At 46.9% G+C, this 21,882-nt stretch overlaps 2 protein-coding genes across 3 annotated transcripts; one reads left to right on the top strand and one right to left on the bottom strand.

The window, feature by feature from the left end:
* The first annotated feature begins 11,128 nt into the window (after positions 1-11,128).
* On the top strand, positions 11,129-12,627 carry LOC123124317 (F-box/kelch-repeat protein At3g06240). Its single transcript, XM_044544953.1, has one exon. It carries the CDS (start codon positions 11,198-11,200, stop codon positions 12,539-12,541), a length of 1,344 nt encoding a protein of 447 aa, XP_044400888.1. The 5' UTR covers positions 11,129-11,197; the 3' UTR covers positions 12,542-12,627.
* Positions 12,628-17,826: 5,199 nt separating this feature from the next.
* Positions 17,827-21,231, bottom strand: LOC123124316 (uncharacterized). 2 transcript variants are annotated; one of them, XM_044544951.1, is made up of 3 exons: positions 20,002-21,231; positions 18,558-18,639; positions 17,827-18,060 (listed from the first exon to the last, which is right to left on the bottom strand). In XM_044544951.1, the coding sequence occupies exons 1-2, from the start codon at positions 21,194-21,196 to the stop codon at positions 18,596-18,598; spliced, it is 1,239 nt and encodes a 412-aa protein (XP_044400886.1). In that variant the 5' UTR covers positions 21,197-21,231; the 3' UTR covers positions 17,827-18,060; positions 18,558-18,595. The 2 variants fall into 2 exon arrangements, with proteins under 2 accessions (XP_044400886.1, XP_044400887.1); XM_044544952.1 differs by having other exon boundaries at positions 18,558-18,633.
* Positions 21,232-21,882: the final 651 nt, after the last annotated feature.

The raw sequence follows: 21,882 nt of genomic DNA, 5'->3' as shown, positions 1-21,882 counted from the left end.
ACGGAGTCGAACGAATCCTCACAACTCCGGAACGAAACTGAAGCTAACGAGAGAAGCAACCCGGAAAGAAACAAACATTATAGTAAACACACAAACATAAACATGGCATGATGCACAATCAAGTATGATGCATGTCCGTTTTAAAGAGGCATGGCATGGCAAAGTGCACAAACGAAACTACAAGTTAAGTGGAGCTCAATATGCAACGAGTTGCATATTGACGAAACACCACATCAATTCTTTAGTTCTCTCGATTATGTACCCAACAATATTAAATGTTGATTAACATGGCAAGAGGTGGAGCATAATTAAACAACCTATCTAGGCAAGTTTAAATGAGGCCGGAAATAACAAACGACAATTCCGGAAAATCCTCATGTCATTTAACAATTTTAATGCAAACATCAATTGTAAACATTTAAATGTTGTTATCATGATGCGAATGACATATGCAAGTTTTTAAGCAATTTTTATGAAAACGTTGTTATAATAAGATATGGGGCAAGATAAGAGCATTTGTCACCGTGGTGGAAGAAAGGGTGCCACGGCGACGAATCCGAAAATGATGCCACGGCAACATATCGGTTCCGGTAGCTTATGGAGATACCGGCGCAAAAGGAAGCGTGGCGTGAGCGTGTCATGCAAGATGGTGGGGTGCTCCCGACTACCGGGTGTCCCACATGTCGGTGGCATGGAAACAAGGAACGCGCAAGCGACAACTGGGACACGGTGCAAACACGAGCATCTCATACAACAAAGCATTCGCTCCACGGACGTCGTCTCGGGTTATACCTTCGAAGCATGACTTTTGAAACGGATCATGTTCGGTGCGATGTAGAGGAAGCAGACGTTCTCGGGAGGGTCGTCGTGGAAGTAGTGGTACACATCTCGGGGAGGGACTTGACGAATCCACCGTTTTCGGGGCGCCGGTAGTTGTACACTTGGTTTTGTCGGATCCATGGCGACGGTAGAGGTACAGACGTTCTCGGGTACTTGTCGGTCCGGTCTTGGTGTAGATGTACATGGCAAACGTAGTGGTACTCGACGTCTTGTCGAACCCAAGCGACGGTAGTCGTACACGACGCGTTGTGGAAGTAGTTGAACTCGCGGTCTTCACGGCAACGGTAGTCGTACACGTATCGACGAGGTACTTGACGTTTCGGTGTGTAGTCGTTCGAGCATCCGTGTGGTCTTGCCGTTTTTGTCAAGTTCGACTACACCCGCCATGACCTCGGAGTTGGACCGCAAGTGGCAAAGGGACGAGCAGGCAGGGTGCAGGGGTCGTCAAGGAGGAGGTCGACCATGGTCTTGCTGAAGCTCCGGCACGGGGAGCAGCAGGGCAAGGCTACGGCAGCAAGGGGCGGCAGAGGCAACGGAGGCGCTGGCACGCTCACATCAGAGCAGAAGATCATGGGCGTCTCTGGAGCATCGAGCAGGAGCAGCAGTGAGGCGAGGCGCTAGAGGGCGCGGCGCGGCTGGACGAAGGCCATGGCCGCGGTCGATGGAGGAAGGCAAGGTGACGCAATGGCGAAGGGGCATGGCTCCGGCGGAGCTGCTCGCTGGCGGCGGCCGGAGGCAGAGGCGAGGAGGCGGCGGCGATCCAGCGATGCGGTGCAGGAGGGGGAGGCGCGAGGAAGGAGCAGTGGCGGCGGAGCGATGAGCACGGCCGACGCGCTTGAGGGCCGGCACGGTGGCCTCCATGGCCGGCGGCCATGCGGTTCGCGCAAGGAGAAGGGGCGCCATGAGATGGGGCCTGCAGAGGGAAGGAGGCATGGCGGAGCAGAGAGCTCGGGGCGCCGGCGGTGGGTGTCGACGCCATGGGAGCGAGGAGGAGGTCGGTGGCGAGGCTTGGGGATCGGGCGCGAGGAGAGGGAGAGGGGGTCGGGCACTGGCGGCGGTGTGGGAGGAGATGGGGATGGAGATAGGCTAGGGTTAAGGGGGTGCGGCTGGGCCTTGGGCCAAAAGGACTGCGGGGAAGCAGGCCGGCCTGGCTGCTGGGCTCTCTCTCACTCTAAAAATAAATAAATAAACAAAACAGAGATGAGAAAGAAAAGAAAGAGAGGTTAGGGGTGGAGCTCCGGAATATGATGAAAGAATATATGGCAAGGTTGGAGACCAAGAATTAAGATAACAAAGGCATTGGGATAATTTGCAAGTGCGTTATGGTGATTCCCAAAGAATGGAATACTTTGTTATAGCTCCTTAATAATATTGGGAGGATATATGTTATAAAGAGAAATCACCATGTGCATTTCCCTCGATTTAAATGGATCGAAGATCCATGCAATTTACATGGTTGAGTTTTTTTAAAATTAAATGACATGATGGCATGCTGACATGATGCAATGCAAAAATAAAAGAGCAAGCACAAATGAAACACACAGAGATCACAAAAATATGGAAGTCTTCTGAAGCGTCGGTCTTGGGGCGTTACAGGAGCGTCTTGTATTATTTGAGTCTTTATTTGTTAGTTTACCACAATCATCCTTTCTGTACACACCTTTTGAGAGAGACACACATGATTCGGAATTTATTAGAATACTCTATGTGCTTCACTTATATCTTTTGAGTTATATAGTTTTTGCTATAGTGCTTCACTTATATCTTTTAGAGCACGGTGGTGATTTTGTTTTATAGAAACTATTGATCTCTCATGCTTCATTTATATTATTTTGAGAGTCCTACAAAACAGCATGGTAATTTGCTTTAATTATGATAGGCATTCAAGATTAGTAAAAAAATTCTTATGAGTGTGTTGAATACTATGAGAAGTTAGATGCTTGATAATTGTTTTGAGATATGGAGATGATGATATTAGAGTCATGCTAGTTGAGTAGTTGTGAATTTGAGAAATACTTGTGTTAAAGTTTGTGATTCCCGTAGCATGCACGTATGGTGAACCGTTATGTGATGAAGTCGGAGCATGATTTATTTATTGATTGTCTTCCTTTTGAGTGGCGGTCGGGGACGAGCGATGGTCTTTTCCTACCAATCTATCCCCCTAGGAGCATGCGCGTAATATTTTGCTTTGATAACTTGTAGATTTTTGCAATAAGTATATGAGTTCTCTATGACTAATGTTGAGTCCATGGAGTATACGCACTTTTCCTCCTTCCACCGTTGCTAGCCTCTCTAATACCGCGCACTTTTCGCTGGTATCATACACCTACCATATACCTTCCTCCAAACAGCCACCATACCTACCTATCATGGCATTTCCATAGCCATTCTGAGATATATTTCCATGCAACTTACCACCGTTCCGTTTACTATGGCACACTCCATCATTGTCATATTGCTTTGCATGATCATGTAGTTGACATCGTATTTGTGGCAAAGCCACCGTTCATAATTCTTTCATACATGTCACTCTTGATTCTTTGCATATCCCGGTACACCGCCGGAGGCATTCACATAGAGTCATATTTTGTTCTAAGTATTGAGTAGTTAGTAAATAAAAGTGTGATGATCATCATTTTTAGAGCATTGTCCCAAGTGAGGAAAGGATGATGGAGACTATGATTCCCCCATAAGTCGGGATGAGACTCCGGACGAAGTAAAAAAAGAAAGAAAAAGAGGCCATAAAAAAAGAGAGAAGAAAAGGCCCAAATAAAAAAATGAGAGAAAAAGAGAGAAGGGACAATGTTACTATCCTTTTACCACACTTGTGCTTCAAAGTAGCACCATGATCTTCATGATAGAATGTCTCCTATGATATCACTTTCATATACTAGTGGGAAATTTTTCATTATAGAACTTGGCTTGTATATTCCAATGATGGGCTTCCTCAAAATGCCCTAGGTCTTCGTGAGCAAGCGAGTTGGATGCACACCCACTTAGTTTCTTTTGTTGAGCTTTCATATACTTATAGCTCTAGTGCATCCGTTGCCTAGCAATCCCTACTCAATCACATTGATATATATTAATGGGCATCTCCATAGCCCGTTGATACGCCTAGTTGATGTGAGACTATCTTCTCCTTTTTTGTCTTCTCCACAACCACCATTCTATTCCACATATAGTGCTATGTCCATGGCTCACGCTCATGTATTGCGTGAGGATTGAAAAAGTTTGAGAATACTAAAAGTATGAAACAATTGATTGGCTTGTCATCGGGGTTGTGCATGATTTAAATATTTTGTGTGGTGAAGATAGAGCATAGCCAGACTACCAGATACGGAGCCAAAAACCCAATTCCACCGCCGCAACCTTCTGTACCAGTGAGATCCCATCTTGGGGCCTGTTTCGGAGCTCCGCCGGAGGGGGCATCGATCACGGAGGGCTTCTACATCAACACCATAGCCTCTCCGATGATGTGTGAGTAGTTTACCTCAGACCTTCGGGTCCATGGTTATTAGCTAGATGGCTTCTTCTCTCTTTCTGGATCTCAATACAATGTTCTCCCCCTCTCTCGTGGAGATCTATTCGATGTAATCTTCTTTTGCAGTGTTTTTGTTGAGACCGATGAATTGTGGGTTTATGATCAAGTTTATCTATGAACAATATTTGAATCTTCTCTGAACTCTTTTATGTATGATTGGTTATCTTTGCAAGTCTCTTCGAATTATCAGTTTTGTTTGGCCTACTAGATTGATCTTTCTTGCAATGGGAGAAGTGCTTAGCTTTGGATTCAATCTTGTGGTGTCCTTTCCCAGTGACAGTAGGGGCAGCAAGGCACGTATTGTATTGTTGCCATCGAGGATAACAAGATGGGGTTTATATCATATTGCATGAGTTTATCCCTCTACATCATGTCATCTTGCTTAAAGCGTTACTCTGTTCTTATGAACTTAATACTCTTGATGCATGCTGGATAGCGGTCGATGTGTGGAGTAATAGTAGTAGATGCAGGCAGGAGTCGGTCTACTTGTCTCGGACGTGATGCCTATATACATGATCATACCTAGATATTCTCATAACTATGCTCAATTCTGTCAATTGCTCAACAGTAATTTGTTAACCCACCATAATATTTATGCTCTTGAGAAAAGCCACTAGTGAAACCTATGGCCCCCGGGTCTATTTTCCATCATATTAATCTCCCATCAACAAGCTATTTCCGTTGCCTTTTATTTTGCTTCTATTTTACTTTGCATCTTTATCATAAAGATACCAAAAATATTATCTTATCATATCTATCAGATCTCACTCTCGTAAGTGACCGTGTAGGGATTGACAACCCCTTATCGCGTTGGTTGCGAGGATTTATTTGTTTGTGTAGGTGCGAGGGACTCGTGTGTGGCCTCCTACTGGATTGATACCTTGGTTCTCAAAAACTGAGGGAAATACTTACGCTACTTTGCTGCATCACCCTTTCCTCTTCAAGGGAAAACCAACGCAGTGCTCAAGAGGTAGCAATAGGTCACTTAACTAAATGCTACATCTACCTAGCTAGCTAATTTGGGAGGAGAAAACAACTAGTGGAGGGGGAAGGAAAGAGAGAAAGGAGATGCATTAATGGAGGTGGTGTGGTTAGCTAGGAGTAATGAATAGAGAGAAAGGTAGGTAGAAGAGGGAGAGTAATGGGGAGAGAAGTATTGAGGAAGAAGAAGAGTGAGAGAGGGAGGATGTGGGAGGTAGGGGAAAGGGAGGAGAGGAGATGGGCGAGCCGAGGACGGGTGGAAAAAGGTGGTGGGGTGCTGCCTCTTAGCAGTAGCGCGGGTGGAAAAATGCGCTACTGATAAGAGCGTAGCAGCAGCGTGCTTTTCTCACACGCGCTACTGCTAAACGGGGCCAACCGTGTGGACAATTTCGAAATTAGCAGCAGCGACGTGAGTAAAAAGCGCGCTACTGCTATTGCATTAGCAGTAGCGCGCATCGTGACACCGCGCTGCTGCTAAACTTAGGTTGTTGGTTACTGTCGGTCGATTTTTGTAGCAGCGCGGTTTAGCCCTCACGCGCTATTGCTAAATTTGCATCAGTATCGTGTTTCTCTTAACCGCGCTACTGCTAATTAGCAGTAGCACTTCTTTTTGTGTCGCGCTGCTGCTAAGATTCTGTGTATAAGGTTTTCCCTAGTAGTGGCAGTTCCACTTTCAGTGACCATTTCCTTTGCAGTAGAAGCACTCGATTTAAGGCTTGGGTCTAGCTTTGGGCTTCTTCATGGGAGTGGCAACTTGCTTGCCATTCTTCTTGAAGTTCCCTTTCTTTCCCTTGCCCTTTTACTTGAAACTAGTGGTCTTGTCAACCATCAACACTTGATGTTTTTCTTGATTTCTACCTTCGCCGATTTCAGCATCGCGAAGAGCTTGGGAATTACTTTCGTCATCCCTTGCATATTATAGTTCATCACTAAGTTCTAGTAACTTGGTGATAGTGACTAGAGAACTTTGTCAATTACTATCTTATCTGGAAGATTAACTCCCACTTGATTCAAGCAATTGTAGTACCCAGACAGTCTAAGCACATGCTCACTGGTTGAGCTATTCTCCTCCATTTTGTAGGCAAGTACTTGTCAGAGGTCTCATACCTCTCGACTCGGGCATGAGTCTGAAATACCAATTTGAACTCTTGGAACATCTCATATGCTTCATGGCGTTTCAAAACATTTTTGAAGTCCCGGTTCTAATCCGTAAAGCATGGTGCACTAAACTATCAAGTAGTCATCATACCGAGCTTATCAAACATTCATAATGTCTGTATCTGCTCCTGCAATAGGTCTGTCATCTAGCGGTGCATCAAGGACATAATTCTTCTGTGCAGCAATGAGAATAATCCTCAAATCACAGACCAAGTTCGCATCATTGCTACTATCATCTTTCAACTTAGTTTTCTCTAGGAACATATCATAAATAAAAAGGGGAAGCTATTTGCGAGCTATTGATCTACAACATAGATATGCAAATACTATCAGGACGAAGTTCATGATAAATTTAAGTTCAATTAATCATATTACTTAAGAACTCCCGCTTAGATAGACATCCCTCGAGTCATCTAAATGATCACGTGATCCATATCAACTAAACCATGTCCGATCATCACGTGAGATGGAGTAGTTTTCAATGGTGAACATCACTATGTTGATCATATCTACTATAACATTCACGTTCGACCTTTCGATCTCCAGTGTTCTGAGGCCATATCTGCATATGCTAGGCTCGTCGAGTTTAACCCGAGTATTCTGCATGTGCAAAACTGGCTTGCACCCATTGTATGTGAACGTAGAGCTTATCACACCCGATCATCACGTGGTGTCTCAGCACAAAGAACTGTTGCGATGGTGCATACTCAGGGAGAACACTTATACCTTGAAATTTTAGTAAGGGATCATCTTATGAACCAAGAAAAATAAGATGTATAAAAGATAAACATCACATGCAATCAAAATATGTGACATGATATGGCCATCATCATCTTGTGCCTTTGATCTCCATCTCCAAATTACCATCATGATTTCTATCGTCACCGGCATGACACCATAATCTCTATCATCTTGATCTCTATCAACGTGTCGTCATATGGTCGTCTTGCCAACTATTGCTTTTGCAACTATTGCTATCGCATAGCGATAAAGTAAATCAATTACATGGCACTTGCATCTTATGCAATAAAGAGACAACTATAAGGCTCCTGCCAGTTGCCGATAATTTCAAAAACATTATCATCTCATACAACAATTTATATCTCATCATGTCTTGACCATATCACATCACAACAAGCCCTGCAAAAACAAGTTAGACATCCTCTACTTTGTTGTTGCAAGTTTTACGTGGCTGCTACGGGCTTAGCAAGAACCGTTCTTACCTACGCATCAAAACCACAACGATTTTTCGTCAAGAGTGTTGTTTTAATCTTCAACAAGGACCGGGCGTAGTCACACTCGATTCAACTAAAGTTGGAGAAACAGACACCCACTAACCACCTGTGTGCAAAGCACGACGATAGAACCAGTCTCATAAATGCGGTCATGTAATGTCGGTCTGGACCGCTTCATCCAACTATACCGCCGAATCAAAGTATGACATGCTGGTAAGCAGTATGACTATTATCGCCCACAACTCTTTGTGTTCTACTCGTGCATATAACATCTACGCATAGACCTGGCTCGGATGCCACTGTTGGGGAACGCAGTAATTTCAAAAAAATTCCTACGCACACGCAAGATCCATCTAGGTGATGCATAGCAACGAGCGGGAGAGTGTGTCCACGTACCCTCGTAGACCGAAAGTGGAAGCGTTAAGTAACGCGGTTGATGTAGTCGAACGTCTTCGCGATCCAACCGATCAAGTACCAAACGCACGGCACCTCCGCGATCTGCACATGTTCAGCTCGGTGACGTCCCTCGAACTCTAGATCCAACTGAGGCCGAGGGAGAGTTCCGTCAGCACGATGGCATGGTGACGGTGATGATGAAGTTACCGGCGCAGGGCTTCGCCTAAGCACTATGACGATATGACCGAGGTGCAAAACTATGGAGGGGGCACTGCACACGGTTAAGACAAAATTTGAGTGCCTTTGGGGTGCTCCCATCCCCCGTATATAAAGGAGGGAGGGAGGAGGCGGCCGGCCTAGGGGGCGCACCAAGCATAGGGAGTCCTACTAGGACTCCCAAGTCCTAGTAGGATTCCCTTTCCTATTCGGAGTAGGAGAGAAGGAAAGAGAGGGAGAGGGAGAAGGAAAGGGGGGCCGCGCCCCCACCCCTTGTCCAATTCGGTTTGGGCAGTGGGAGGCGCGCGCCACCTCTTGGCCATTCTCCCCTGTCTCCACTAAAGCCCAATAAGGCCCATTACTTCTCCCGGTGAATTCCCGTAACTCCCCGGTACTCCGAAAAATACCCGAATCACTCGGAACCTTTCCGATGTCCGAATATAGCCTTCCAATATATGAATCTTTACCTCTCGACCATTTCGAGACTCCTCGTCGTGTCCGTGATCTCATCCGGGACTCCGAACAACCTTCACATAATACAAATCGTCATCGAATGTTAAGCGTGCGGACCCTACGGGTTCGAGAACTATGTAGACATGACCGAGACTCATCTCGGGTCAATAACCAATAGCGGAACCTGGATGCTCATATTGGCTTCTACATATTCTATGAAGATCTTTAACGGTCAAACCGCATAACAGCATATGTTGTTCCCTTTGTCATCAGTATGTTACTTGCCCGAGATTCGATCGTCGGTATCACCATACCTAGTTCAGTCTCGTTACCGGCAAGTCTCTTTACTCGTTCTGTAATGCATCATCCCGCAACTAACTCATTAGTCACATTGCTTGCAAGGCTTATAGTGATGTGCATTACCGAGAGGGCCCGGAGATACCTCTCCGATACACGGAGTGACAAATCCTAATCTTGATCTATGCCAACCCAACAAACACCTTCGAAGACACCTGTAGAGCATCTTTATAATCACCCAGTTATGTTGTGACGTTTGATAGCACACAAGGTGTTCCTCCAGTATTTGGGAGTTGCATAATCTCATAGTCTGAGGAACATGTATAAGTCATGAAGAAAGCAGTAGCAATGAAACTGTAACGATCATAATGCTAACCTAACGAATGGGTCTTGTCCATCACTTCATTCTCCTGACGATGTGACCCCGTTCATCAAATAACAACACATGTCTATGGTCAGGAAACTTAACCATCTTTGATTAACGAGCTAGTCTAGTAGAGGCATACTAGGGACACTTTGTTTTGCCTATGTATTCACACATGTATCAAGTTTCCGGTTAATACAATTCTAGCATGAACAATAAATATTTATCATGATATAAGGAAATATAAATAACAATTTTATTATTGGCTCTAGGGCATATTTCCTTCAGCGTTATGAAAGAACAACATATTACGATCCCCGTGCATCAACCAATTTGCATGGCCTCTTTGTAGCCAGAAGATTTCCTCTTGGTCCAAAAGGTTCTCAATTACCACAATAATTTCCTTCTGTCGATAACGGGACTCTGTATTCAGGGGGCCACGCCTCAGTCTCTCTAATTATTTTTTAAATTTGTTAATTCTCTGTTTCGGGCCCTTGAGAGTTTCACGATCCCAAGTTTGCAAATCTGCATGCACGGCTCGCGTTCGGTCAGCAAAAGAAAGGCCAATACCTACTAGCTTTGCTCTTTCCCAAGAGGCCTTAACAATTTCAGTGACAGTCTCTTCCTTCAACCACCTATATATCTTCAAATTGCTTTACACGCCCCTCTGGTCGTCTGAAGATTCCATTCAAGACCAGTGGACGATGATCCGAAGGAACATATTCTTCATTAATCACCGCCGCCCGAGGAAATTTGTGTGTCCACCCTATATTGCAGATGGCTCGATCGAGGCACTCTCGAATTTCGCCTCTTCTCCAAGTAAAAGGGTCGCCGATATAACCTAAATCCTCCGGCCCACAATCCATGAAACATTCACGAAAATCCCTCATCATTCCATTTGGTCTCGCATTGCCACCCTCTTTTTCCGAAGAAAATAAAATTTTGTTAAAATCCCCCAGAACCATCTAGGGGTGGTCGCCCTTACTGTGCAAATTACGAATATCCTCCCAAGATAAATTGCTTTCATTCCAGTTCGGACGACAATAAAGCTGGGTTAGCCGTCACTGTACAACATCCTCCTTCATAAATAGAATATCAACAAAATAAGACGAAACATAGTTCGACTCAATTTTATTCAACTTATGATAGAACATAACTAGGCTGCCGGCCTGAGCATCACTTTCCACTACAAACATAGAATCAAAATTTAAGACGCGACGCAGCTCATCGGGTGCAACTTGACCCTGACCGTTGGGCACACTCTGGGGAAAAGAACGTCGGAGAGGGCCCGGAAAACTTGCAACGCGCGACCAACTCCTGACCCCTGTAAACCGGGACCCACACGAGCCCTCTAGCGGCGATCCGATTGAACCACGAAGCAGCGTTTCCCAAAAGCTAGAGGATACGTATATACTCGGATACGTGCAGCTAATCAATGATCTGTATCAGTTGGCTCAACTAGGTCCTGGAATATCCTCGTTGCAAAAAAAAAAAAAAAAAAAAAAAAAAACTGGAATAACCAACTCCCGACGTGTATTCGTGACCAGCACACGGATACGGCCGGATTCTAGCACTGATCGATCTCCAACTGCACACTATATATGTCCCAACATACAAACCTCTTTTCTCAAAAAAAACATACAAACCTCTTACCTCTGCCAAGAAGAGCTAAATCGTTTCAACGGCGTGCATAGCAGTGCGTCTCTGCGGGCGTCCATGGCTAAGCGGCGCAGATGTGCCGAACTCCCCGATCATCTCATCGAGGAAATATTCCTGCGGTTGCCAGCCAAGTCGGTGCTTGGGTGTCGCTGCCTCTCCCGCGCCTGGGCCGCCAAGCTCTCCTCGGAAAATTTCAAAGACCGCCACCACTGCATGGCCAACCTCCACGGCGGCCCCAGGATCTTTGGCACGCAGCACTGGATATACGCCACGGAACCGAAGGTGCTAGCACCACTCACGATCATCCCGCGCGTCATCCCGCTTGATAGTTTCCCACGTCTTGGCACTGCGTTACCATCATCGATTGAAGGAGAAGAAGAGGATGATGCACCACCCGGGCCCATTGTCGCGCACCTGGTCACAGCGCAGTGTCGTGGCCTCGTCATAGTGACAATCAGTCCCACAAGAAAGACTTTTCTCCCCGACATGTCCTATGTTTGCAACCCGTCTACCGGGCAGATGACAGCTTTGCCGGAGGGCCGGACAACGGGCTACCGAGGTTCTAGCGAGTACAATGAGAACTATTATCGCCTAGGGCTCGGCTACGACGTCCGCACCAGGAAACACAAGGTCGTGCGCATCTACTACCGCAGGGGTGGCCTCATGTCTGCTGGCTGTGAAGTCTACGTGATAAATGGACCCATGGGGTCCTGGCGGCCGATTGGTGAGAAGCCCATGGGTTGGATAGACCTATACAGTCCGAGTGTCTTCGCGCAAGGGCATGTGTACTGGGTGGCCTATCGACACAGAGAGATGTTCATCATGTCCTTCTTTCTCGCAACTGAGAAGTTTGGGACCATACAACCACCGTTGGACATGGACAACAAGCACATGTATGATTTGACGGAGCTTGGCGGACGACTTTGCCTTTTTACCTATCAATCTGGACAGCATTGCAACATCTGGTTGTTGAACCAATATGGATCAGCTGGAGCTTCATGGGAACTGCAATACCGAATCAACGCATCACCAGAAGTCATGTTATTCGGGGCCAGCCCGCTGGCTATCATCGACAACGGCCGCCGCATACTCCTCACACAGCCTAGCTTCCCATACCAAATATATGCATACAACCCTGTCACTCATGAGATTGAGAACCTCCTCGACTGGAGCGGTTCATCCATCTCGAGTCCCACCTTGGGCATAAGTTATGTTGCTGTATACGAGGAAAGCCTCGCCTCGCCAGGGCGGCAGCCTTGCAAAGAAACCATCTTGATCTCCTCAACGTCTACACAGGCCCTATGTCTATTGCTACAACTACAATACCTGTCACAACACACCATTGGAAGGCTTATGTGTGTCTGCCGTAGCTGGCGATCCATGATCTGCAGTAATCAATAGAGTGAATTTCAGTTTTTACCCCAAACTAGTTTGAGATTTGGCAGAATTTTATCCATTATACCACATTTAGCAAAAACTTTGCCAAATTTTACCCCTTCTAATTTTTTATATGAAAATTCTAACCAGTGGTTCTCAATTGTCTCGTTCACATGCCAGTTCTCCACGTCAAAACCCTGGGAGGCCTACGGGCAGAGGGGTCAAAAAAGTGTCTCGTGTTTCTCTATAGATCATCAAGTCGACGTATATTAGATTCGTTTGTAAGCTAGCCTCCATCAAAAAGCATCCACCAGCCTGCGAGCTAGAATGAATTTCAATTTTTACCCCCAAATTAGTTTGAGATTTGGCAGAATTTTATCCGTTATACCCCGTTGCACCTCTTTTAATTTTGTCATTATGAACATTCTGACCAGTTGGTCCCAATTGTCTCGTCCACATGCCAGCAGTTTTCTTTTGACGGATTTTCTCCACGTCGAAACAGGTCCATACCACTTCACCTAACCGGACCGGTGTGAGAACCGTACCCAGTTGTAGCTTTTCAAACCTGAGCTTCATGACTGCGTTGCGCGCCCCGTGAGTGTTTTGGTGAGAGCGGAGGCCGCTCTCGCCAAACTTGAGGTGGTGCCGGATGTGTCTTCGCTGCCTGAGCTTCAGATTGGGGTTGCCCCTGATTTGTCCCCATCCCTTGAGATCCTGGTTGGTTCTGCCGATGGGGAAGCAGGCATGTATGGAGATCTCTCCCCTCGTGCTACATCTTGTCGGTTGCCGTTGCCCGTTGTGCCGATTGCTTCTGGGAGTGAAGCCGTTGTCGAGGTCGTGGCTCCGGTGCTGCAGATTATGCTTGAGCTGCAGAAGCTTTGTGGGGAGCCCACTTCGCCTATTTCGATGGTGCTTCCTAAGGAGATGGGGTCGCTTGGTGGGGACTTGGCGATGCCGACTGCGACCTCACCGTTGTCGTTGGAGTCCAGTCAGCCACCCACCTATATGTGGACCGTGGAGGTTTGGATGTTGCTATTGCTCTCTCACCTGAGGTTGTTGCCCAGGTGGCATCCGTGGGTGCCGAGGTTGATGCGATAGGTGCTTTGGCAGCTACTTCTGAGGCGCCGAAGCCCATTCGGTCGCCCATCTTTGACCGTGACGCTATGTTGGCACGTATTGACGAGGTGGTCTTCGTGAAAAAGCTTGACCGTTTGCTCGCCTCCATGGAGGCAACTTGTCCTGGGTCTCGCAATGTGATTGCTTGCCTCCTCGTGGATGAGGTTTCTACAGGCAAAATAAACAAGGTGAAGAAGGCTCTCAGGAGCATAGGCAAGAAGAGTGGCGCCATTGATAAGGCGTCTGCAGCTGCTTAATGGAGAATACCCAGTCTCTTCGTCCTCCATCTCTGAGTGGCTCGTCTCCGTGGATTTCTTGGCATATGATGTATTCAACATTGGTTTGTTGAGGGTTTCTTTGCGACATAGAAGTGCCAGGGTTTGTGGTTGTTGCGTGTTATGTATGGTTGTCGGGTTGACCGTGAGGTCATGGAGTTTCTTTGTTAGCGAGTAGTCCGCATGTGATCTATATGTATCGGTTTTCGCCCGGTTTTCCGTTAATTAACCGGGCAATTCTCTTCTTTTTAATTAATCGATGAGACAAATCTTTTGCCTCCGTTTTGAAAAAAAACCTGTAGTTGATTACCTTTCGCTTGCAAAACAAACAATAGATTAGATGCAATACATGGATTGATTAATTAGATATTTATCGTAATGTATGCATGTGATATGCATGCATAAGTGTGTTCATCACTCAGGATGCAAACAGGGTCGGTTGTGAGAAAAGAAATAGATGGATCTGGAATAATCATGCCATCGACACATGGCTAGTCTAGTCGTTGGAAAACTTGATGCATCGTAATACGTCCAGTAATTATCAGGAGACTAGTAAATAATCTGTGTATGGCTAGTCATCATAATATCTCTAATAATAACATGCCACGGTGATTTAAAAACAACCATCTCATCACAAACCTTCAGGCTTCTTGAGACTATAAACGATTGAACCTAAACATATCTAATCTATACCTCCCAAACTGACATAAAATTGTTCGGGTCGAATACTTGGTCAGCTATTTCCAATGAATATTTGTAGAGGATACACGCTTAATTAGACGTTTCTCATGTAGAAATGGACAACGGTGCTTTAGAAAAGGCCGATTTATTTTTCTAAGCACCTAGCATTATATACAAGACCTAAGAGCATCTACAGCCGGACCCCCGCCTATTCCTTCCCTAAACGCCTGAAACGTCCGCCTGGTCAGTGTCCAGTCAAAAAAAGTTGATCCAACCGGACCCCCCACTTCCTCACTTAACATCCGGACTGACCGGCACACCTCAAACCCGTCCCAAATTTGGGGGGCAATATGAGGCTGCCCGGTCACGCCTGGGCACCTCCTCTCGATCCCACGTGCAGCCACTCAAGCCTTCTTCCTCCCTGATTTCTCTCTCTCTCTCTCTCTCTCTCTCTCTCTCGCGTGCGCGCGGAGCATGCAGCGACGCCGGCGGAGGAACTGGTGCCTCGTGACGACGTTGGAGTGGGTGTGGCCGACAGCGAGGGAGACGGCTGACGACCTCGCGTAGCCCCCGCGTGTGCTTGCTAGCCCCGTGTACCCGCAGACGAGCTAACAGCCGCCGGGGCAAGAAGGTGTTCTAGATGCCACCCCGGGCGCGGGCGTGCGCAGCCGTCACAGCCACGGGCGTGCTGGCCGCCTGAGAGCATCTACAGCCGCATATGACAAATATGACCCCTCAAACGCCCATGGACGCGCCCGGGCACTCCTCAAATTAGCACAACTGAATCTAGACATCTCATACTAGATTCTCAAATTTATACAAAAGCATGCAAACGAATAAACCTGCGTACTACGTAGATGATCTAGCTACTCCTCGTCAGAGATGTCAGCTATCTCCATGCCCGGCTCCGGGTACATGGGCGGCAACTGCAGCTCCGGCTCCTCCCGCGCCTCCGCCTGCTCCGCTCCGACCTCCTCCTCTATCTCCGCGTCGAGTTTGATGAAGAGCGCGTCGGTCGGCGTCTGCTCCTGCCGGAGGAACTTCCGGTTGGCCTCCACATAGGCCTCATCCTGGATGGACTCCGGGATGGCCTGTTGCTCCGCCATCTCCGCGGCTTGGACGACGACGAACTCCGCCTCCGCCTCATCCATGTTGAACCCCGGAGCAGGCTGCTCCACCTCGTCCTCCTTCGGATCCGCCACCTCCATCAGCTTCGACAGCTGCTCTTCCTTGTCCTCCTCCGGCTCCGGCGAGTCCGGAGGCATCCCGACAGCGACGTGGGCGGCACGCCTAGCCTGGATCTCCTCCGCGATCTGCCTCCGGCGCTCCGTTGTGAGCATAGCGTACGTGGTGATCTTCCGCCGGACCATGGCGATGCAGGAGAGCGGGGAAGAAGAGCGGACGGGGCTCGGGTGGCGGTGCAGAGAGGGAGGAGGTGGATGGGCTAGGGTTGGGGGACGTCGGCCGGCTTAAATAGGTAGATTTGGCCTCGGGCGGCGAGTCAGAGCGGCGCCACGCGACGTTCACACCGTGGCGACGGAGGAGGCGTTCCTCGGACCGCCGGGTTTCCGGGCGATTCCGCATGGGACCCCATTATCAATCCTACGTGGCGGGCGCGCCCGGGCGCCCCCATATCCGCCTCGTATTTGGGCTGGATAAGAGGGTTGTCAGTCAGCCCAGGCGTTTGAGGCCCATTTGAGGCGCCCTGCTGAATCAAAATTTCGTGACCTGTTAGTGATCGGGCAGCCCGCCCGGCGCTTGAAGAGGGTTTAAGGTGCCCGGCTATAGATGCTTTCATCAAACCAAAATGCTCATCTGATCGTGGGAGCCCAGCGCATCGAACCAAACCGCCGAAATGTCAAAAGAGAAAGGGCATGCTAGTCTTAGTCAAGTCTCAGTCAAGTGGCTATAACACAAAACATAAGAAAGGGAAAAAAATTATTTTGCATGGATCTTAATGTAATATTTCACAAATATAGCATCAACAAAACATAACCAAGTCTCAGTCAACTGAGATTTAGCAAGACCGAAATGAAAAACCGCCACTTTTTTTTCTTTCATTCACCTTCTAATTTTGTGAATTTTCTTCCTCATTCACCTACGGAAGAAAGACTTGGTGTCACCCTGTCTCGTCACAATCTTTTCTACATCACCGATTGGGTTCCCATGCTCATGACTTTTGATTCTTCCTTTTTCGTACATGAGTTCCCCTCTATTTTGCGATATCGCCGCTCTGACATCGCCGCGGGCTTGGTGGGCTCCGGCAAGCGGCTCCCTCTAGCAGCCAGGGTGGGGTGTTGGTCCCCCTTTTGCCTAGTGGGAGCTCTTCGCCGCGTCGATTGGCATGAGGCCGACACCTGGTGATTTTAGCAGTTCAGTGGCGGTCACTAGCCAAATATGGGAGGTTGCGGCTGGTTTCAGCTCTTTCAAGGTGGGGCGTCTGTGACGGCTGGGGGTTTCAGTTGTCGACTTTGGTCCGCAGGGGAGGAGCGTTGCACGGGTTTGCGGAGGCCAGCCCTAAACCAGGAAGGAGGGGTCTTGGGTTGCTTGATGAGCATTTTTGTTTGTTATGATGATCGGCGTTGGAGAGTTGGAGTTGCCCTTAAGCCTTGTACAGCGCAATGTGTTTACAGGAGATGCTTAGAAAAATAAATCAGTTTTTATTAAGCACTGATGCTTATTTGTAGAGGCTAGACACTTAATTAGGAACTCCTTCTATAGAGATACTCACTGGCGCGTGAGAAAAACTCGGTTTAATTTATAAAACACCTACCCAAAGCACCTTTGTACCAAGGCACAAGGCCTTTAGGCCCTCGCTGGCGCCCCAGCAGCTCACGGCCAACTTGGCTTCCTGGTGGACGAATTCGCTTCAAGGTTGGACTGCTGTTGCTTCAAGAAGCTTGGAACTCAACTGTCGTGCTCACCTGGTGCATGATTTGGAAGAAGAGGAACACAGTGTGTTTGCTAACAAAGCCATCAGCGCGACTCAGCTAACAGACAAGACTATGCAAGAAGTGAGATGTTGGCATCAGGACAAGATTGGAGCTATAGCCCCGTTCTTTATCCATGAGCCTCCCTGAACTGTATTCTCTGCATTCTTGTTTCATTCACTTTCGTTGCTCTGGTAGTTTGCCCATATGTTTATACTCTCCCTCTGTTCCATAATTCTTGTCGTGGTAAGGTTTTAGTTACCACAACAAGAATTATGGAATGGAGGCCAGTTCTCTTAATGAATGAAAAGTAGCACTCGCTGCATTTTGTCAACAACAAAAAAACAATGAGATTTGACATGACCACAACCATATCACCCGGAGAAGCTGAAATTCCCTGTATTAACCCGGTTACATTCGAAACTTTGGTAGACTAGCACACATTCAGCAAGTTAGTTTAGATAGTTTATAAAGTTTGTCAAACACATTGATGGATGCGATGCGATGGACTCAGCAAGAACTGCAGCGGCCGTTCCTTCACCTGGAGAAAGCAAAAATGCCAATCCATTAGTAACCTGATAGGCACTAGTAATACATAGCCTCCAACATACTGATGTTTATAGAATAAAAGGAAAATGGACTACTAATATATAGCTGGAAAAGGCAAAATCGTCAATCCAGAATTCCAGATTCTATACCCTCAACTCGCAGCAGCTGCCCATGGCTGCTGTTTATAACAAGAAAATGGTCCAAAGGAATGTTATTTGAATGCCCACATAGGCACAAACGCGTGTAATTTCAACATCCACACCCCATATTCAACCCTGTATATCATGTGCGATAAAAAAGGAGACATTTTAGTTTGGCATCACCATCCATTTTAGTTCTTCTCTGTGCTATTCACAAGTGTGAATCCTTATAGCCAAATGGACAATAGCTTGTGAGTGCATGTTACCCATGATGCAGCCAGATATTTTACACATAAAAAATAATCAAACAATCCAAATCTCACAAGCTATATTCAGATGATTTTCTTACATGTTGAACCGTTTCAGCACATTCGCACATCAAACCAGTCAGCCATCCCCAGCTTCGTTATATCCACCAGCAATGGCTGTGCCTAAAGACACAAGAAGTCAGCCAATTAAAAACAGTTCCAAGGAAAAGACAGATGGATAGCTAAAAACACTACTTGAGCGAAAGAACTCCCTTTTGTAACTCGCATTTTATAGACGATTTATAGCTCATTTTTTATACTAACAAGGAATGTCCGGAAAACAGTACACTTAGCCAATAAGAACCAAGACATGGTGCAGCATTTATCTCATGTAAACTCGTCCCTAGTCATGTCAAGTTGTCAACCAACACAATTAAAACACCAAACTAATAAAACTTTAGCAACAAAAGTGACTTTAGGTACGCAGTTTTAAATAATTGGAGCATGATTAGAGCCAAGAAATGCAATTTATTTTTGTGTGCTACCAATATACTCCATCCATCGTGTTTATTGGGTCAGCGGGCCAACCAACGACGTCCAAATTTGCGAGGCCACGTGCAATGAAATTAATTAGGAAGTACTTTTTTGCGACGAAATTAGGGAAGTGCTGCATGCAACGGAATTAATTAGCAATGGGGGCATAGAAAGGTGCAAGGCGTGCACGCCACGTTCGGCTTCGCTGCAGAGGTAGTAGATTTTTTTATGCAATGCAAGCTAATTAATTAGCAACAAACAAGCTCATACTCTAGTTTTCCTTCCCAACATGGTCCCAGAGTTTCGGCTAGCAGGCCTAATAAACGCGGACAGAGGGACTACTAGTCACTTGCAAGAGGGTCTACAAGTGGCAAAAAGTAAGTACTATATTCTCATATGCAGGCGTATTAGGTTTCATTAAGATGAGGCTTTGATGATGAATTACTTTGTTAATATGCCTTTTTATGACATGAACTTGGTGCCACTTGATTTGTTTTCAAAAACGTGTGCTGAGAATTGCAATATTACATCATATAAACCATGTGGTAAAGGAGTAATTCTTGGTCAAAGCCTTTTTTTTGCGACCAAGTCAAAGCCTTGTCTTAGCAAAACCTAATAAGCCCAAGATATCGGAATGGCAGGAATATCATTTAAGAAGGTGTGGATTCAACCGAAGTTGTTATTATCGAGTTTAAGAAGTAACGGATAAAAGAATATAATTAGCTCTGACATTGCAAACATCTCAATTAAGTTACTAAGTGACATTTGATTTTTGCAATTTTAACCATTTGACATTTGATTTGGACCTTCCAGGAATGAAGACAGCTAATGAGAACATAAGGAAAATATGGCTATAGATTAAGTATGTCTATCTATCAAAGGGATAATTGCTGATTAGGCTTAAGTTGTCTGTGACTTAAGAGATACAATCAAGATGTTTGAGCAACAATTTATGAAACATAACTGAATTTGGCAGCTCATACAATATTAGGACTAAGGACAAACAATTACCTGGTGTATAGAAACTCATGAATGGATGGTAGGCACTTCTAAAACGCTTTCCAGGAATACTCTTGGATTGCATTGAATTAAGTTGAATCATGTAGACATTGACGTCCATATGTATAAAAATTACATCAGTATCCTCAACATAGCACATTATACCTCCCGTCCCCTTGACATAGTCCCAGCCTCGTGTCAACCGCGCCATCCTTCTGGTTCTCCCAATCTGAGGACGGGGCCCGAGAATGTTACGCAAATCAACGGTCTTCCATGGCACCCATGTGGCAACACCATGAGCATCGACGTTCCTTTGCCACGTTTGGAAGTGTGGGTAAGACATCATGGCGAAGCCAACAGCGCCATCCTCAGCCTGAATGATTCGATGGGTACCACCACCGGGGAAATCATCTGTAACGGGTGGCCCCTTGATCACAACTAGGCTCTGCTCTTCCAAATCAAACTCAACAATGCCAGCCTCCATAGTTGTAAGCAACCAGTAAAGTGCTTTACCAACGAGTGAGCCATCCATACCAGCATCAAACAGTTGACATGGAGCCGCCGTCGAGACGAGATTGCTCCATGCCCCGGTATCTGAGGAGTAAACACTGGCGAGGGGTCTATAGTCATGTCTGCACAAGGATACCAAGGCCACCTTGAAGGGGCTGGAGTGGCATTCACCGTGCACGTGGCCAGGGTCGCCGGCAGCGCAGAGCACGGCCCCGTTGAGGTGGACCGTCTTGAACTCGGGCGGAACGGCCACGCGGCGCTGCTCGCCGGTGACGGGGGCGCACACGACGAGGTCCTTGCGCACATGGTCTAAGACGAGGACGCGGCCGTGGCGGAAGCCGAGCACGCCGTAGTCGCGGTGGTCGCTGTAGCGTCCCAGGTCGAAGCGCCCGGGAGGGATGCGGTCGGGGCGGTCGAGCAAGGAGGTGAAGACGAGGTCGCCCTGGATGTACTCGAAGGCGCCGAGGAGCGGCAGCTTGCGGTGGTGCGCGCGGAAGCGGCCGAGGAATCTAGGATCGGTGGTGATGCTCCGCCACCGCCTGCAGACGGCGGAGGCGCGGATGAGCGAGGAGGGCTGCGGAGGGAGGCGGAGGAGGATCTCCCGTAGGAGATCGTCGTCGTCCGGCAGAGCGGCAGGCTCCGTCGGCGAGCTGTGGCGGCGGGGCCGGCCCCGGCGGCGGCGGGTCGTCTCACTCATGTCGTGTGGGACTTGGGACTGTGGATCGAACTTTGAAGGCAATGGAGTGGGGAAAAGGTTGGATTTCTTTTACTCCAGTCACTTGTGTTATTGGGCCGCCAATGGACGCCAAACCACTCGATTTGTTACACGGGCTGATACACACGTAACTGCGTCTGGGCTTTGTGCGACGACGACCTGACTTCAAAATTGTCTCAAAAAAAAACTGACTTCAAAATTGCCTCAAGAGACAACTGATTTCAAAATGTTGCCAGATTGCTAAATTTTGTTCTTTATTAGACATGCTAATTTTTGGGATGGAACGTAATGTTATGTTGGTTGTCATACACATGTAACATATCGCAGTTAGAAACTATTCCCTCTGTTCCTAAATATAAGTCTTTTTAGAGATTTTAATATGAACTACATACAGATGTATATATAGACATATTTTAGAGTGTAGATTTACTCATTTTGCTTCGTATGTAGTCTATATTGAAAAATCTCTAAAACGACTTATATTTAAAAACGGAGGGAGTAATGGTCAATTTTGGAAGTTAAGAATCTATGCGGCACCGTTCGTTTGTGTGGGAAGGTGATGGTCCAAGAACTGAGATGGTGGTTTGTGGATGGCAATTCTTGTGTTGTGCCTCGGCAACATAGATAGCAGAACAATGGTTTTGAGATGTGAGGAGTATGAGTACGTT

Source organism: Triticum aestivum, chromosome 5D (assembly GCF_018294505.1).
Source record: "Triticum aestivum cultivar Chinese Spring chromosome 5D, IWGSC CS RefSeq v2.1, whole genome shotgun sequence".
In the NCBI taxonomy this organism is placed as follows: domain Eukaryota; kingdom Viridiplantae; phylum Streptophyta; class Magnoliopsida; order Poales; family Poaceae; genus Triticum; species Triticum aestivum.
Note: the sequence above shows the minus strand (reverse complement) of the source record. Positions and strands in the feature narration are given on the sequence as shown.

What these genes read in the sequence shown, in the direction of transcription:
- LOC123124317 (XM_044544953.1), top strand. Translation starts at nt 11,198, where the DNA reads ATGGCTAAGCGGCGCAGATGTGCCGAACTCCCCGATCATCTCATCGAG.
- LOC123124316 (XM_044544951.1), bottom strand. Translation starts at nt 21,196, where the DNA reads ATGAGTGAGACGACCCGCCGCCGCCGGGGCCGGCCCCGCCGCCACAGC. An exon ending in CATGAGTTTCTATACACCAG is followed by an intron (nt 18,640 to 20,001) that starts GTAATTGTTTGT and finishes TTGTGTCTTTAG; the next exon opens with GCACAGCCATTGCTGGTGGA.